Source organism: Dipteris shenzhenensis, chromosome 12 (genome assembly GCF_047967505.1).
Source record: "Dipteris shenzhenensis isolate YYH24624 ecotype China chromosome 12, Dip_SZ_1.0, whole genome shotgun sequence".
NCBI classification, from domain to species: domain Eukaryota; kingdom Viridiplantae; phylum Streptophyta; class Polypodiopsida; order Gleicheniales; family Dipteridaceae; genus Dipteris; species Dipteris shenzhenensis.
In genome coordinates this window covers 14,078,253-14,094,945 of record NC_141607.1, presented here as the reverse complement: position 1 = coordinate 14,094,945, position 16,693 = coordinate 14,078,253, and the positions used below count along the sequence as shown (strand labels likewise).

General features: G+C 42.2%; 1 protein-coding gene across 2 annotated transcripts; it reads right to left on the bottom strand.

Annotated features, from left to right (window-relative positions):
* Positions 1-805: 805 nt before the first annotated feature.
* Positions 806-12,512, bottom strand: LOC147895851 (U-box domain-containing protein 44-like). Of its 2 annotated transcripts, XM_087383076.1 has the most exons (4): positions 12,010-12,512; positions 11,450-11,871; positions 11,001-11,292; positions 806-2,358 (listed from the first exon to the last, which is right to left on the bottom strand). In XM_087383076.1, exons 1-4 carry the CDS (start codon positions 12,107-12,109, stop codon positions 905-907), a joined length of 2,268 nt encoding a protein of 755 aa, XP_087239202.1. In that variant the 5' UTR covers positions 12,110-12,512; the 3' UTR covers positions 806-904. The 2 variants fall into 2 exon arrangements, with proteins under 2 accessions (XP_087239202.1, XP_087239201.1); XM_087383075.1 differs by having other exon boundaries at positions 11,450-12,512.
* Between the last annotated feature and the right edge of the window lie 4,181 nt (positions 12,513-16,693).

Sequence of the window (16,693 nt, the reverse complement as noted above, 5' to 3'; positions counted from 1 at the left end):
TAATTCAGATCTTTGGGCATTGTGGAGAGGAGTAGGTAATAGGGAAAGGAGTGGGGAGAATATGAGTAGGACTCAAAGAGGGGGTAGAGGAGAGTGAGAGGGTAGAGGAGAGTATGAGAGGGTAGAGGAGAGGTAGGAGAGTGGAGGCTAAAGGAGAGTAGGAGAGTGGAGAGTAGGATAGAGGAGGGTAGTGGAGGGAGGAGCAGGCTGCAGCAGGCGGGTAGAGGTAGCAGGCATAAGGGGGCGAAACAAGGCAATAGGTGGCACAAAAACCCGATCTAGAGTTTCCCCCAAAAACAGGGATACAGAAAAGGCATTTGGACCGTTTGCGTTTCACATCCGCGAAATGCTGTTCCGTGCCACTATGGACTAGAGCTTGAAATAGTTGTGCACTAGCTAGAGAAGTTCAATCAAAGGAGGACTGGTGAGCTACACTACTTGCTAAAGATTTTTTCAAGATGCATGTAAAATATGGACTAGACAAAGGTGACACATTCCAAGATCTCAATTAGCAAGCAATTTAGTAAGAGATTTTGATGATTTTTTATTTGGGAACGTCAGAACATAAAATTGAAGTTCTTAAAAATCCATACAAAACCTTGAGTTTTGTGGCATTTCCACATTTTAGCCCTTCTGCAATCTATATTTTGGATATCAAGCAAACATTTACAAAAAACAAACATTTCAATTCGATTTCATTGAAAAAAACGAGCATCATTAACTTCTCAGATAAGCCTGTAACAAAAACTAGCAACCAGAAAAAAAGTCAAACCGCTCCAATATTCAAATGGGAGAAAAGAGAATGAACATAATCTTACAAGGTGATCATTACGTCTACATACAGATGATTTGCATTGTGACCCAAAATCACCTGCGACATCAATGAAAGCATAGATAAATACTGTCAACACAAATCTAGCTCTGACAATAATTCTACAGCTTTACGAGAAAGAGACTGACTTTGTTGACACCCTGTCAGTGATAGTAAGACAACCCTTGCTTCAGATGCAAATCTAATTTTTATTTCTGGCACCCTGAAAATCTTTCTCAGTAACTCCAGGGACTTCTCTGAACACATGACCGAACTTCCCGAAGCCAGCTGCAACAACTTACCAACAGCTTTGAAATCATGCATGAGCCAGGCTCCACTAGCAATCATGTTGTGTGTCTGAAAAAATGTTGACAGTGCATCCAGCGCAGCTTCTGCAACTTCACTACTTGGATCATCCAGCATTGCCACAAGCTTTGGAACTGCACCTGCTTCTAGAATACAGAAGTTTTTTTTAACTGTGCATCGCACATTATGCACAGGGCAAACTTTCCTAAGATTTTGAACACCCCAAAATTGCCTTTTTTGGCCATTAATTACTCGAGGACTAGTGAAAGAGAAGTTCTTTAAAGCCAACGCTGCTCTGCTTCTAAGCACTGAAGATGACAGACTGAGCATATCCACCAGGCTAGCAAGGAAGTCCAGATCCACCAGAAATTGTTGAAGCTTTGCTTCTGCTTCTGTGTATCTTAGCAAAGCACCCACAGCATGTGCTTTCCCCTCTTCACTAGGAAGACTAGCCATCTTGACCAAATTGGACAGGGCATTTAAACTTACAACTGAATCTCTCTCTCTGCTGTCACTGTCAGGAAGCTTTGCCAGAATTTCAGCAGCAGCATAATGTATCTCTGAACTTAGCATGTCATCTTCCAACAGCTCTATAAGAGGCCTTAAATTTTTGACGAGTAAAGAAGCCATTGGAGAACCTCCTTTGCCACCACATAAAACAGAAAGAAGCTTCAAAGCTCGGATACATACTTCAGGAACTTTTGGCTTAAGAAGTGTAAGAAGGACCTCCATGCAGCCTTGTTCATCTCTGATCAACTGCCCGAGTTCAAGAGCATCTGGTGCTGAGACCATTTCATATAGTACTCTGAGCAGAGGAGCATGCAGTGACACGGTGCTTACCCGCAAGGTCAAATCTCCTAGAAGCTGGAAAAGGTCATACACTAGTTTTGAAAGTCCAGTCTGTACACATAACTGCAAAAGATACTGCTTCCCGAGATTCAAAGTGACATTTTCAAGTATTGCAGCAGCAGCAGCTTTAGAAGAATCTGATGATTTGGCAGAAAAGCTTTCTAATATAAATGGGAACAGCCCTTCTTCAACCATACCAGACAAAGCAATCTCATGCAACGAAAGGTTCTCAAGTGCTCGCATGGCTGGATCACCTACTTTCTTGTTCCCAGATTGCACCATTCCAGCTAAAACAGAAATCAGACCATGGCCGACCAGATATTCTACACTTTCCTTGCTCAGTGTCATATCTGCCAAAGCAACCATCATCGCCACTTTTGATTCCTCAGATCCTGCTTTCAAAAAGAAAAAAGAAATCATTTAAAAGAAATAGGATGCAACTTGAGGAAAGCACCGCTATAGCTTTCAAAGTCTGCTAGAAACTTGGGCCAGAAGAAATTCAGTTGTACAGCAAACCGAAATCAAAATGATTTCTGTTAGAATCTTATCTATTGCTTTTAAAAGAAACTTTTTGTGTTGGAATTAGTGCGGTTATCTAATTTTGTGCACAGAGACTTGTAGAGGGCTCATTAGCCAAAGTGGTGATTATATAATATAATAAAAAGCATTCTGAAGTTCTCTCCCTCCTTTAGTGGCATTCAGAAAGAAAATTAACTGTGTCAAAATTAAATAAGCTGCTGCTGCTTTTATATGGGCGACAATGATACTTGCAATGATCTACTGGATCGCAGATTTTTCAGTTGTCAAGTACTCTTCTTGCAGAATCCACTTCTCATATTGCAGTGGTGAGAAACAGCTTTGTATCACAGCTCGTCACTGCCTTGCTTGAGAGAGCAAGCTGACACTATTATGTCATAAGTTAGCACTAGGTAAGTTGTCACCAGGTATTCATATTGCCTTCTTTTCTTGCAATAAAAAAGAGATACAATTTTCAAAGATTGAAATTGTTTTGCCATTACAGTTGGATTCCTTCAACGTCATGACATGAGACTCTGTGTGGCATCCAAGAGAGACTAAGTCTACAGCATGAAGTAGGCCTCCATAGTGTAGACTAAAGTGGCCTCCAAATTACTCACACTGTCTGAGCAAGGATTCGAACCTAAAGCGACACGTCTGTCTGCCCATGGGGCCTAGTTCTACCAATTTCCAAACCACACTCACATGTACCCAACCTAGCACCATCCATGTGAAATTGAACCAAGGATGTGAACGTTGCAGTTTGTGTACATACAAATACGAAATCACCTAAATGATATAAAATGCCAAAAAACTATAACTATGTGAGGTTCTACTCATAAAAACATAACTACTTAATAACTTAATTTACTCACTAAAGAAGTTCAGACCCAACACAAAAACATGAAAGAGGCTTTGGATGAGTTCACCAAGATTCTCATAAAGCAGGTTGCCTCGTACTTCATTTCAGCCTCTCACGCTCAATACAGTACTTCAGCAAGTTTTCCTCCACCAGCGTTTTGCTCCTTGTTTCCATTTCTCACAAATTAGTATGACATCAGGTGGTCCTCGCTACCCTGTGCCTCATGAAGACCCAAATCCAAAACATGAAGAGACTTTGGATGACCTCATCAAGATTCTCACAAATTGGTATCAGAGCAGGTTGCCTTGTACTTCATTTCAGCCTCTCATTCTCAATACAGCAGTTCAGTGAGTTTTTCTCCTCCATTGTTGTGCTCGTTGCTTCCATTTCTCACAAATTGGTATGAGAGCAAGTGGTCTCTCACTCCTGTGTGCCTCTCTCACCCTCAAGAAGCACCTCTATCGCAAAAAAACTCAATTTGGTTGCAAGAAACCCTGCTGAAGATCTCGTTTTCAGTCAGTTGCCTTCAGTTTTGGCATTGCAAGAGCTCCTACAGCTGCTCTGCATCAGGCTGCCACTGAATCAGTGAAAATCGCCTACATGTTTGCTGATTTACTAGTGTTTCTGCTGCTGTTTGTCTCGTTTACAGCTCCCTTAACTGTTTTGAACAGTCGCGAATCCTCAGCCACTGCCGTACAGCAGCTATAAGGCCATTTTCGGTGCAGTCACCACCTGCTGCAGTCATTTCTGGCTGTTGTGGACCAGTTCAAGCTATTTCTGCAGGAGCATTTGCTGTTTTTGAGAAACTGTTCTTAGTGAGGGAGATCTGTTCTAAAGTGTTTTTGGACCCGTTTTTATGGTTTCAGACATTCTTTTCAGGGTTTCATGCAGGCTGCTCCTGTTTTGGAGTTCCTAAAGCAAACATAATCTGGAAGTAACATCTGCTGCTGTCTTGAACAGTTTTGAACTGTTTTGGAGGAGAAATCTGCTGGTTTTGGATGCTACACAGGCTGAAACTTCCTCCTCAGCTTTGCCTCATTTTTTCTTGCATCTTGGTGTGTCTTTTGCCATCAAAATCTTAGCGTGCATTTGCTGGCCCTCATGCCAAGGGGATTTTTATTTGTAGGTACAAGTCAGATTTCAGACAAACTGTGCAAACTTTGGCCAAGCATTGAATTTTGTTGGTGGTGCACCGTGCAGAATTCACGAGTAAAATTTACAAAGGAGCATTTATCTGAGATGGCTCAAATCCCAATGATGTTTTCGGGGTCTGCTTACACTCCCCAAAGCGGAAGTTAAACAAAGAGTATGCCCAGGAATCACGCAGTGCTAAATTCAAATCCAAACTTCTTTCCTTAATGTGTACTAGTGTATAGAGAGAGAGAGAGAGAGAGAGAGAGATGTGCCAAGAGTAAATGAATTCCAGGAACAACTTGAAGCTCCAACTGTAGCCCCCCTCCAAGTCACGCCTCCGTCTGACCCTAAGTCCTCAGGTCCTGTCGAAGAATCCCCCTATGCTTCAACAACACCAGCCAAGTGCCCAGATGACTCCAAGCAATCATCATTGTCCATCCTTCACAAAGGATCCTGACTCCTCTTCTAAACAATCCTCAATATCTGACGTTCTGACAGTAACACTGGGGTCCATGTACCTAATCTCAGCAGCGCTTGGAGTTGCCACCAAGAAAAGTTCCTCTATCACCACCAGTGGAGCTGAATTCTCTAACTCTGAGCTGGCACCCCCCTTCTTTTGATCAGCCGCCTTCTTTTTGCAATCCTTCACAAAATGTCCTAGCTCATTGCAGTACAAGCACTTCTTCTCTTTCTTTCTCTTCGTCTTGTTGTCTTTATCTGAAGAGTCCGCTCTGTCGTCAGATTTGGGCTTGCCTTTGCCAGGCCCTTGCCTTTACTCCTATCTTGAGCTATCAGGGCCTTGTCATCCTTATCCATACCATTGTACTTCTTCTCCTGAGCTTCCTCTCGCAGTAGCAATGGAACCAGCTCCTCGAAAGTCACCAGCGCCGTCCTCTGCCATGCAATCACAATAGTCATAAAGATGCCATAGCTATGGGGGAGCATTCCCAGCAATAGCCTTGCCATCTTGGTCGAGCTCGTCCTTTGACCAATTGCTGCCAACTGATCTCACACCACCTTCATCTTCGTTATGAGTTCCTAGACTGATCCCCCTTCATCCATCCTCATGCTGTACAACTCTATCTCGAGGTCCAAGATTCTCACCTATTGTCAAGCTCACATATCCCTCAATGTCGTCCAGGCCTCAAAAGAAGAGTTTGCCATCTGTATGTGCGAAGCACCATATCCACCGTCGTACCCACAATGATCGCCAAGGTCTCTGCATCCCTAATCTCTCATGACCTCACTCCATCCAAAGTTGCCGTGGCTGAGGTAGTCACGGTGGGCTAAGGCATCAGCTCTATCCCCGTCGTGCAATCCCCTATGCCTCCCACAACACCAAGCTCTGAACCTTCACTTTCCACAACGAGTAATTAGTCCCCTCAAGCTTTGCCTGTCTCACCAAAATTTGGGATCTGGCATCTATTGGCCATAATAATGAACAAGGAAAGCGGAAAAGGGTTTAGAGCATCGTACACGTCTGAACCTAAGCCTCCCACATGGGTACAATCCTTCAAATGCTTGCCTGAACCTGAGCCTCCCGCCTGGGTACAATCCTTCAGACACCGAAGCTAATTCCTCCAATCACATGAATCAAGGTCGCCCTTCAACAAGGTCCTTGCCTTCAAGCTCCAGTTCCCAAGAGCTTCAGTCAAGGCTCTGATACCATGTTATAAAATGAAATTCCCTACAGAGGGTATCCAGCAATGGAAGACTGATAGATGGGCCCATACACATGGAAGTGTCACTATGAAATCAAGCTTCATCAACATGTGTGTACTTCAGTGTTTGGTGCAAGGCTTGGAGATTGCAAAAGGGCTGGGGTAGAAGCCAAGAAAAGGCACCCAGATCCAAGTTGGTTGCGCAGCAGGCTAAGTGGGTTGGCCCAGTCTGTGGTTGGCTGACAAACTGGCCAGCCAGTCTGCAGCAGGGTCCGCCTGCTTGGAAGGCATCCAGCCCCCATATGAAAGTCCCAGTGTTGGGGATCTTGGTGCTCCAGAAAGCTCAGAACAGACTACATCCAGAGCAGCAGAAGAGGCCCATGGAGTCAGGTCTTACAGAAGCAGAAGTCCCAGCCGTCACATGCACCAGTGCCAGGCACAAGTGGCAGTGACAACTGGCTACACACCATCTTGCAGCACCCCAATGCAGCTACCTTTGCAACATTTTAAGCCCTGCATGACTCTGGCCTTGATGTCACATAAGTAATATCCAATTTTAATTTTCCATTGAGATTACTCTTTTTAGCTCAGCTTTGCCATTGTGTATGTGATTCATTGTTTGTGAGTGTGGTGTGTACACGTGTCAATTGAACAACACAAACAAAACCAAGAGGGAGTCCTCTGCAGAAGAGTATTCAGAAAAAAGGAGCACCTGTGCACCAGTAATCAGCCCTAGCTATTCCATCTGTAAAAAAGGTTTTCTCAACTTTGTAAAAGCTGCCAAACTTTAGGCAATTTAGTTATATTTGGAGAAAACCAAATGACACCAGTGGTGACAAGGCCTTTCTAGCAAAAGGAAAGGGCAAGGGCAATCCTAGCAAGGGTAAGCCTAAAGAAGATTTCAAGGGTGAAAAGTATGATGACAATCAAGATGAGAAGAAAAATGAAGTGTTTCTACTACAAGAAACCTAGTCACTTGCAAAAAATTGCAAGAAAAGAAGGCAGACCAAAAGAAGAAAGAATGAAAGTAAACCCAAGAGTCAAAACCTGATTCAGTCAACATGACGACAAGAGAGAGTTCTGGTCATTGAGCACTGCTTTGCGCATTAAATGAATGAACATGCAACATCCTCTTTTCCCCACCCTACATGATGACACCCTCAGTCCCTCAACAACCTCAGCCTGTCCATCCTATTTCCCCCAGCCACCTCTGCAACCTCCCCTCTCACTACCTCTTCCACCCCTTTCCAAGATCCCCTCCCCAAATCCCTCTCCCCCTTTTTGCCTCAATCCTTTTACCACTCTTGCTAAGCCCCCCTCCTTCCCTCACTCCCTCAACGGTCCCTCATCATTCCTACTCATGTGTCAAAAAAAGAGCCGGTTTAAGGCAATGGAACCAGTACATCCAAACACAAAAGCTACAGTGGAAGACGATAGGACATGTCCCATCAAGGGCATCAAAAGTATCCCTTTGCCACCAACTCAGGAGAGAAGAAGGCACTTTCTAATGTACTCTTTGTATATGCTGTCATCTGCTTTACTATGTGTGTGTGTGTGTGTGTGTGTGTGTGTGTGTGTGTGTGTGTGTGTGTGTGCGCGTGTAGCGTGTATGTAGCTATGTATGTACACACACACACACACACACATATACACACGTATACACACACACACACACACATATACCTTTGTAAGACTAGAATATATCCAATCAAACAAATTCATATTACTCTCCACTCTGTTCCATGTCCTAATCTTTCACCCTCCAATGTTTGAATCTACCTTATACTGTCTTATCCTCCATTGCAACTTGCTCTGTTATCGAAGAGAACAAAGGGAAACCACACTAAGAACTGAGAGCGACATCAAAAAAGCGCATGCAAATTTACTTCTGCCATTTTCATTTTGCTGCGCCCTTTGTATGAAAGAGAGAGAGAGAAGGGGGGGGAGGGGGGCGGGGGGGGCGCACTAGAGGGGACATGGATAATAAATGATCCTCTCCTTGGATTATAATATCATTTTGTTTGCTACAGATCTGCATTTATGTCTCTATTCCTAGCCTGTCCAACACTTCACCCGTCTTTCTCATACATGCCCTTGTCCTTATTAGTCTGCCTTCTTTTCATTCTTGTTTTGGTCTGCGTTCTTTTCATACAAGGGCATATACAAGAATAAGGACAAGGGCATATACAAGAATAAGGACAAGGGCATATATGAGAGACAATTAATTAGCTATGTGCCCTTGTCTTTACTTTCTGACAGAAGAATTCAAACAAACATCCTTTTGCAAGACCCATACCACCTTTCTTTCAAAAAACATGGCAGTTTAACCAGGTGGCCATCACCATCTCACATTTGTGGGCTAATTAAGGCACTGGGCAACAATAACAAGAAGATTTTCCAGGGAGGCTTCAGTGTAGGAGCCTGCAAGGATTGCCTTCTCTAGAGATGTAGCACCGCATAGGGCTGAGATCAACAGAGTTATCCCTCAAAAGCTCATTCTGAGGCCAAAGAATTCAGAGGAGGGTCAATGCTTGCTCGAAGCAATACCCCTTCAGCTCACTCAATACAGAACAAGATAGGCAATTTCAAAGGGCACCTTCGTGAAAACCTTTAGAACAGCTTGTTAGAGGTTAACAAACCAAGTCTAGACCACTATGTGCAGTGGAACATGTATATTAGCCAACAAATTATTGATATTGGATCTTACTCGAAGTATACATGCAAGCCTATTCAAAACTTCATGCACGGATCTGGAAATAGTCATGAACGTATTGCAACCAAAACATAGACAGATATGTCCAAAAATAGGACCAAGATTGAAACCAAAGTGAACTCCAGCCTACATCATGTGGACAGCATAATGCTGCTCCACTGGTGCTACATCCTAGGACTCAACTTTCCAGCATCACGAACTTTCGGTATGGTTGAGCTCAATGCGATGGCAGAGTGTAGATGATCCAGAAGTTTAGATTCTGTCTTAACAGACTGCAAACACGCCCATCACAGTCACTAGAGTGAATTGAAGTCACTTCCCTCTTGAACCCAGTTCCTAGGATTTTCGGAAACGGGGAAACGGAAACAGTCGGGAAACGGTGTTTCGGAGTTTCAGGCACCAGAAGAAACGGTGGAAACAGAGTTTTGGTTTTTAAGGTTAATAAAATATATATTATATATGTACTTATTATTAATACATATGTCGTACAACAAGGCCTGAGAGGACAACAAGAAGGAGAGGAGAGGGCGAGAGCTGAGGAGAGCAAGGAGAAGAGGGCAACGGCTGAGGAGAGCAAGGAGGAGAGGAGAGGAGAGGGCAAGGGCTAAGGAGAGCAAGGAGGATATGCTAGAGAGGAGAGCAAGGAGGAGGGGCAGCGGGCTGAGAGGGGGGTTGTAGGATGAGACGAGAGCAAGAGGAGAGGCTGGAGAGGGAGAGCAAAAACTGCCCTACCCGCAGATGGGGTTCTAACTTCTTACTCGGTGGTTGAGGCAGGTGTGTGTGTGCGCTGGTACTTTTGCTTCTATAGCTGAGCATTGGTGTCTACAAGCTCTGACATTGCTGTTCTATATATACGTTTCCTTGGATAAATTCCAGAGGGCACCGCAAAAGCAACCCCCCCCCCCAAACAAAACCAAAAAAAAAAAAGGTCTGTCCGAAATGCCATTTCTGGTTTCGGAAACGGCGCGGAAACGGTGAACCATTTCGGGTGCCCAGAAACGCCGTTTCTGGGCACTACATGTAGCCATTGATATAGACCCACCAGTAGACCCTCTACTAGGCTTCGAAACCAAGTTATGACCTCCTTGACTCATGCCAAGTTAGAGATTAACAGTAAATGGGACTTGCTTCTAGGCCAAGCCCAAACCAGTATGCACAGCAGATTGTATATATTAGCCCACAAGATCACATACTGATATTGGATCCTGCTGAAGAGTATGCACACAAGCATGTATAAACTTCACATCCAGATCTGGAAACAAAAATCTACACAGAAAATAAAAGAGAAAACAAAAGAGAAGGAAAAAGAGGTAAACAAAAACTTTTATGAAAAAAGAGGTAAACAAAAACTTTTATAAAAAACACTTACGTCGTCATCAGTGCCCAAGCATAAATGCCAGAAGTGATATAGAACATAAACACAAAAGACCTCTGCTCCATAAATTCCAGAGACAAAGACCAGGGGAGCAAAGTTAACAAAGAATCCAGGATACATGATGAACGACAATTAGGAATTGTCTAGAACGAGACAAAATGGAATTTTAAGTCAACTTAAGAAAATGTAGTTTTAAATGGAGAGTAAGCTATACGTCTTCTAACATATAGAACAAAAAACTACGGGACCCAATTGTATGTTGTTCTTGATAACTATTCAATATGCTGTCAAGCACTTGCCAAGAGCTTTGTCGAAACTGAACACAGGTACCAGCCAATCGCTTGTTACTTTCTAGCTATTTCTGCCACGAGGGAGCAGATTAAAGTTTCTATAGAGCTACAGTCTTGCTGTTGAACACAAGAAAGAAAAATTACACGAGGCACCAAATAGGGGTCCTATTACAGAAACCTCAACTTTTTTCAAGTATTGCTTACAAATAGAAGCGTGGCATTATTCTGTACGGCTTCACATATAGAGCTACCATTGAGATTGCATACTTAGTCAAGCAAAAGCTAGACCACTAGAGTAAGTAGAGGATTAACTGGGATCAAATTATGGAAACACCCGTCATCTCTTGGTTTTCTACTTTTCCCGGTCGCACAAACAAGGCACGGCATTCAGAGGGGGAGCAACATGCATTGCAAAAATCGATTGGCAGGTAGGACTACGCACACTAGCAAACAAACTGGCTCAGCTGAGAAGAAGGACTTCACCTTTACAGAGGCGTTCAATAAGTGGAGGGTACCAATTCGCCTGTGCAATCTTCTTCACAGTTTCATCAGTATCTGAAAGCTGCTCAAGAATAAATTTGACGATCTGCTTAATAGCAGCATCTTTCACAGTCAAAACACATGCTACAAGTGCCACTAGTTGCTGGGCTAGCTGTATGCGAACGGCCTGGCTCTTTACTAATTCTCTCAAAAGCTCTGCTGCTTGAAGAAGAGGTGGCTCACGCAGCAAGCTGCCAGTAGCCAATTCCAGGCATCCCCCCACAGTCACAGCTTTCTGAAGCATGAGACAACGAAACAACATTTTCTTTTTAAAGCCTGTACGACCTGAATGAACCTTGTATAAACACTTATGGAGAGACTAGTTTATCAAGGTCGTGGAAACGATCAATAAATTGACGGATGGGTGAGAGAATAACTGCATTAAAATTCACCTTGTTATCCTCATGATCAGTGACCAGTACTCTCAACAACGCAAATGTTTTTTCCTTGACATCATAGCTTCGAAACTTCAAACATTGTATGATCTGAGGCACTAGACCTTCAAAGCTTATCCAATCCTTGGCACAAGGCATCTTCTCACACGTGTTTGAAAGCTCTTGAAGGACTTGAAGTCGTTCTGCCTCATCTGGACACTGGATTCTGTCTTTTGCCTTCAAAATCTGGCCTAAACATTTTCTCTCTCTCCATTCATTGATAGTCTGTTGAAGATACCTATTTGATGTCAGCGATAAATCAACGAGTGTCTGGTTGGTACAAGGATCGGCAAAGTGCCCCTCATCGAACCAATGCTGAATGGCGTGCCGATCATAAGTGTGATTGCTAGAAGTCATTACTGGATCCTTCATAATATCTCCTGTCAGTGGACAATAAAAGGTACTGAAAGGCTCATCCGAAGCCATACCAGGAGAAACGAGGACTTTCCTTAACTTTTGATACGCAAAATAGCCTGGATTTGTGCCGTCACATACAGGCTGTTCCATACGGAACTCACCCTGGAACTTAGCTGTCTGTCTGGTCTCGGAACGAAGCTGATCTAAATTTCCTGTCTCTTTAGTCATCTCGTCAGGTAGCGAATAAACTTTGAATTCCATTTTTGCTCGGCAGTTCCGAGATGTTCTCCTGGTGTGGCCGGGGTCCCCTGTATCAACAGGGGACTGACCGGCTCACAGTACTAACATGCGCCTCCGAGCTTCTGAAGCTAGAGGTGTCCACCGCCAAAGGTGCACTAAAGTTGAAGAAGGAGCTTTGAAAGAGATATCAAGAGAAGCGGCCACTCACGCGAGCTCCAAAATCGGGAGAATTCTGTAAGAAGGGGGAGAGCGTCAGCTCGTGGAGGGTTTGCGGAGATCGAAAAAGCCTGACGACCGATGAAATGGAGGAGCTTGAGGGAAGAGGAGATCGATGAAATGAAGAAGGGGAGAAGAGAGGCTGATTCGCAGTCGGGAAGTGGATGGCTTATGAGCGACGAAAGGTGAGACATGTGATAAAATTGGAAGGATAAGAGGTTAAGGAAGAAAGGAAGGCGAAATCTGATAAATTAGGAACGATACAAATTAGTCAAACCTCTAATGGTTGACGTTTGGTCTTCATTTACTCATCAATTTGTTACCTTTAAAGTCTCATCCATCATTGTCTAGGGGACCCTCCCGTCTTGGCTTTTCGCTCAATGGTTTGCCACACACACACACTAGAATATGCATGCACCTCCCTTGACCTAGTGTTCCGTTGGCCTCATCGTTTACCACACACCCTCATGTTGAGCACGCCATCGCTCAAGTCCTTACGAGAATTGCATCTGCCATGATCTAGGGTCCGAAAATTCGCATTGCAATTTGAAGATATTTATTGTGCTATTTTATTGCGCATAAAGTCTACTCTTTGGAGTCTCTCCATCTCACACTCTATGTTGACAATAAATTGAATTACATACGTGCATCTCGAAAGTCCTTTGCAGTTATCAAATCGAAAGTCCATGCTCACAATTTCTTGGGGGGGAATGTGATATGATAAAGCCTCTCAAAGAAGGTCTCCAATAACCTAAATATCTGGCACTAGCTAGTGTTACATGATGTAGGCAACTCATGCATCCTTGGCATGGTGGTAGCTTGCATCGGGGAATAGAACTCTACATCAATAATTTGATTGCACATGGTACTTCAAAGAGGATAAAGTACTCCTCAAAATACCTAGAATGGTGGTAGCTTGCATCTCAAAATAGACTCTACATCAAGGATTTGATTAAACATAGGACTTCACAAAGGAAAAAGTACTCCTCAAATTTAAGAAGTGAAAAATAATACTTCTAAATCATAAGATATATACTTATCTAGTAAAGTTAGAGATCATGACAACATAATATTTTCAAAAATACATTATACCTAACTGTATTGATAATAAGAATAAAGTATCAACAATAGTGCATAAGTCTTTACACACAAAAAACTATTCGTATTTTTTAAAAACTAATTTACTATGTATAGATCAATAGCAAATTGAAAAATATACATAGGTTTCAGAGAAAAATAATATAAAAATAATAGAGAAAAAAAATAAGGGACTAATAGTAAAGTTTTGAACTCTTTATGTTTTTACTTACTAGCTTTAACTATAATAATAGAAAAAGAGCAAGTGCAAGTAACAAATTGTTTGAACTATAAAAGAAAAAGAACAAGTGTATGTAATAGATAGACTACCTTTCTGTGTGGACACAAACACCCACTAGACAATAGTATGTTGGCCATAATAATACAAATGTAAAGGAGAAGTATTAACAACATTATTAGTAGTAAAATTCAAGTTTTAAAATTGCAAAATTATTGACAAACAAAGAATCATAATCATCACAATTGTACCATTAGTTTTTATGCATTGCTATTTCCATAGATTCTCCAACAACAATGACTACAATAATGCTAATTGTTAGCATTAGTGTTAACAAGCTATACCTACAAAAGCCAAAATGGTACCCAAAAAAAGAATAGTTAATCATCACACTTGTGCCATAAGTTCTTATGCACTATTATTTCCATAGATACTCCATATTGCAAGTACTATATATATAGTAACAATAATGCTAATATGGAGTATCTATTTCCATAGATACTCCATATTGCAAATACTATATAGGTAGTAACAACAATGACTACAATAATGCTAATTTTTAGCATTAGTGTTAAGAAGCTATACCTACAAAAGTAAATATGGTACCCAAAAAAAGAATAGTAAATCATCACACTTGTGCCATAAGTTCTTATGCACTATTATTTCCATAGATACTCCATCTTGCAAGTACTATATAGGTAGTAACAACAATGACTACAATAACGCTAGTTGTTAGCATTGGTGGTAAGAAGCTATACCTACAAAAGCCAAAATGGTACCCAAAAAAAGAAGCAATATTAATTTTGTGGGCATTTATAAGAATCATAGCATTACAGACAAGATGAATGTTACTCTGATGACATTAGTGTAACTGAACGATTGCATGTGAGCTATAAGACAAGGGTAAATTTAATAAAAATATTATTAATTGTTCTTTTTTTCATTACAGTTAGGGAGATTAGCAAAGGAATAGTAATAATAGTATTGGTGATACTATACTAGTGTTGAAGAGTATTAACAATTGAATTATTAATGGCATCTTCATAAACTATCAAATACTTTATAATCACTATAGTACTACCCACCACGATAATGACAAAGAAACAAGTACAAATGGCATAAGAATACTTTGACCAAAGAAAATCAAACAATAGAGCTTCTACATTGTAATAGGATAACAGGTAAGAACATGCGTAGTAGTGAAAATCAAAGTGCTAACTATAGGGATGTTATTGTCAAGTTAAAATAGGGATGGTATTGACAAGTTAAAATCAAAGAGCTAACTATAGGGATGGTATTGTCAAGTTAAAATAGTAACAATTATCAAACATGTACCATAAAATTTCGAGTATTTATGGAGGGATTGATGCATCCAAATAGTTATAGGTCAAATACATATATCACTAATAATAAAAGCATAATAATATGTGTTGATGGATGGATATAATTTATAGGCTCTATTGTCTTGTGGTGTCTCCCAAGTACCATTTTTTCCTCAAATAGGTGTTGAGAGATCACACTCAACATCATGTGATTACATGTGAATAGCACTAGCACTTATAGAATGCTATAAAGGAAAGGGTTAGATGCCCTAACCCTAACCCTAAATGGGTTTGTATATATTTTACATTTTCAACTAAATTTAGTGTACGTTAGTCATTTGTGGTGTGCTCTCTAGCTGTGCCCTCTCTCCTCATCTCCATTCTTCTCCTCTCCCCTCTTCATATTTTGTCATGCTATCAGAGCATGGTTCTGCCTTCCACTGAGGCACCATCCTTCTTGTGAGAGCAAGAGAGATTCAAGAGATTGAGTGCTCTCTTCCATTGAGAGAACTTCCGCATTGAAAGAAATTTCCGTCATACAATTCCGTCCATTGAGTGAGAGAGAGATTTGTGGGTTCTTATTCATCCATTTCTGTCGTGAGAATTCATTGAGAGAGTTCTTATGAAATTTTCGTGTTCCCATTGTGAGAGAGATAGCTTCATTTAAAAAATTTATGAGATATTTCTTAGTTTGTGAGAGAAAGATTTCCTTAGTGAATGAGAGATTTATGTGTAAGGTTGGTTTGGAAGGTTGCTTTGTGAGAAGCTCTCTTCCCTTTGACGTTGGTCTTCTGCAATAGATGCACTCTCAAATCTACAAGCACATGTCGACAAAGCTATGGCTTCAAGGCTCTAGCTGCAAACACATTGACTCTAACTCAAGCCTCCACGGTCGACCTCCATGGCTCCCTAGCTCACAGGCGACTCCTACTCAAAGAAAACAACCACACCTTCAGCAAAATTAACTCCTATCTACAACAGCCACTCGCAGCTCCATTGCCTTAAGCCCATGCAAAGGCTCCAACGATGCACACTTCCTGTCAATGTTGAAGGCTCCCAGCAAATCCTGGCAGCAAATCACCAACCTTCATTGCTTCAATAGCTGGCTTCGACAGAGCAATACACACGGCCAACCTTAGCCAATGCCAGCAAGGGCCTACCTACCCGTGGCTCTGCAACGAGCTCCTACACACAAGCACAAGCAACAAAGCGCTTTCTTTGCGACTCAAGCTCCCGTAGATCCAACGAAGGTAGCTCCAACGCCCTATAGCAACTGGACACGCTCTTTCACAGCGCACCGACCAGGAGCACCTCCTCTAACAGCCATAGCCATCCTCAGACTCGTAGCAGTAGAAGCTCTGAGCAATGCTCTCCATAGCTCCAATCTACTGCAACTCGTAGCCCACGTGCATCAAAATGCTGCCGCCACCTTCGACCACCACAGAGCTTCTTCTCGCAAACACAACACCTCCTCAATTGTCTCTAAAGCTCACGGACCTGGCTTCATCAACTACTGCTTCTGCAACAAACTCTTCTGCAAGCCGTCTCCCAGCCTCCACGAGTGATGCCATCGACGGACGAAATTGCCATCTCTTCTCCAAGGTCTCAGAAAAGACACATGGAGGATAGGAGTTAACCATGGTTAAGTTCATCTAACCCTGGGGTTGTGCAGAGGATAAGGACACGTGGCACCTACCTAACCACAACAAGGCTCCAAGGGTGAGGGCCACCTAAGGATAAGGTTTTGTCAAC

Excerpts from the sequence above, each read along its gene's own strand:
- LOC147895851 (XM_087383075.1), bottom strand. The coding sequence starts at position 12,109 with ATGGAATTCAAAGTTTATTCGCTACCTGACGAGATGACTAAAGAGACA. Across the intron at positions 11,293-11,449 it reads CTGATCATGAGGATAACAAG|AAAGCTGTGACTGTGGGGGG; the intron begins GTGAATTTTAAT and ends CTCATGCTTCAG. Across the intron at positions 2,359-11,000 it reads TATTGAACGCCTCTGTAAAG|GATCTGAGGAATCAAAAGTG; the intron begins GTGAAGTCCTTC and ends TTTTGAAAGCAG.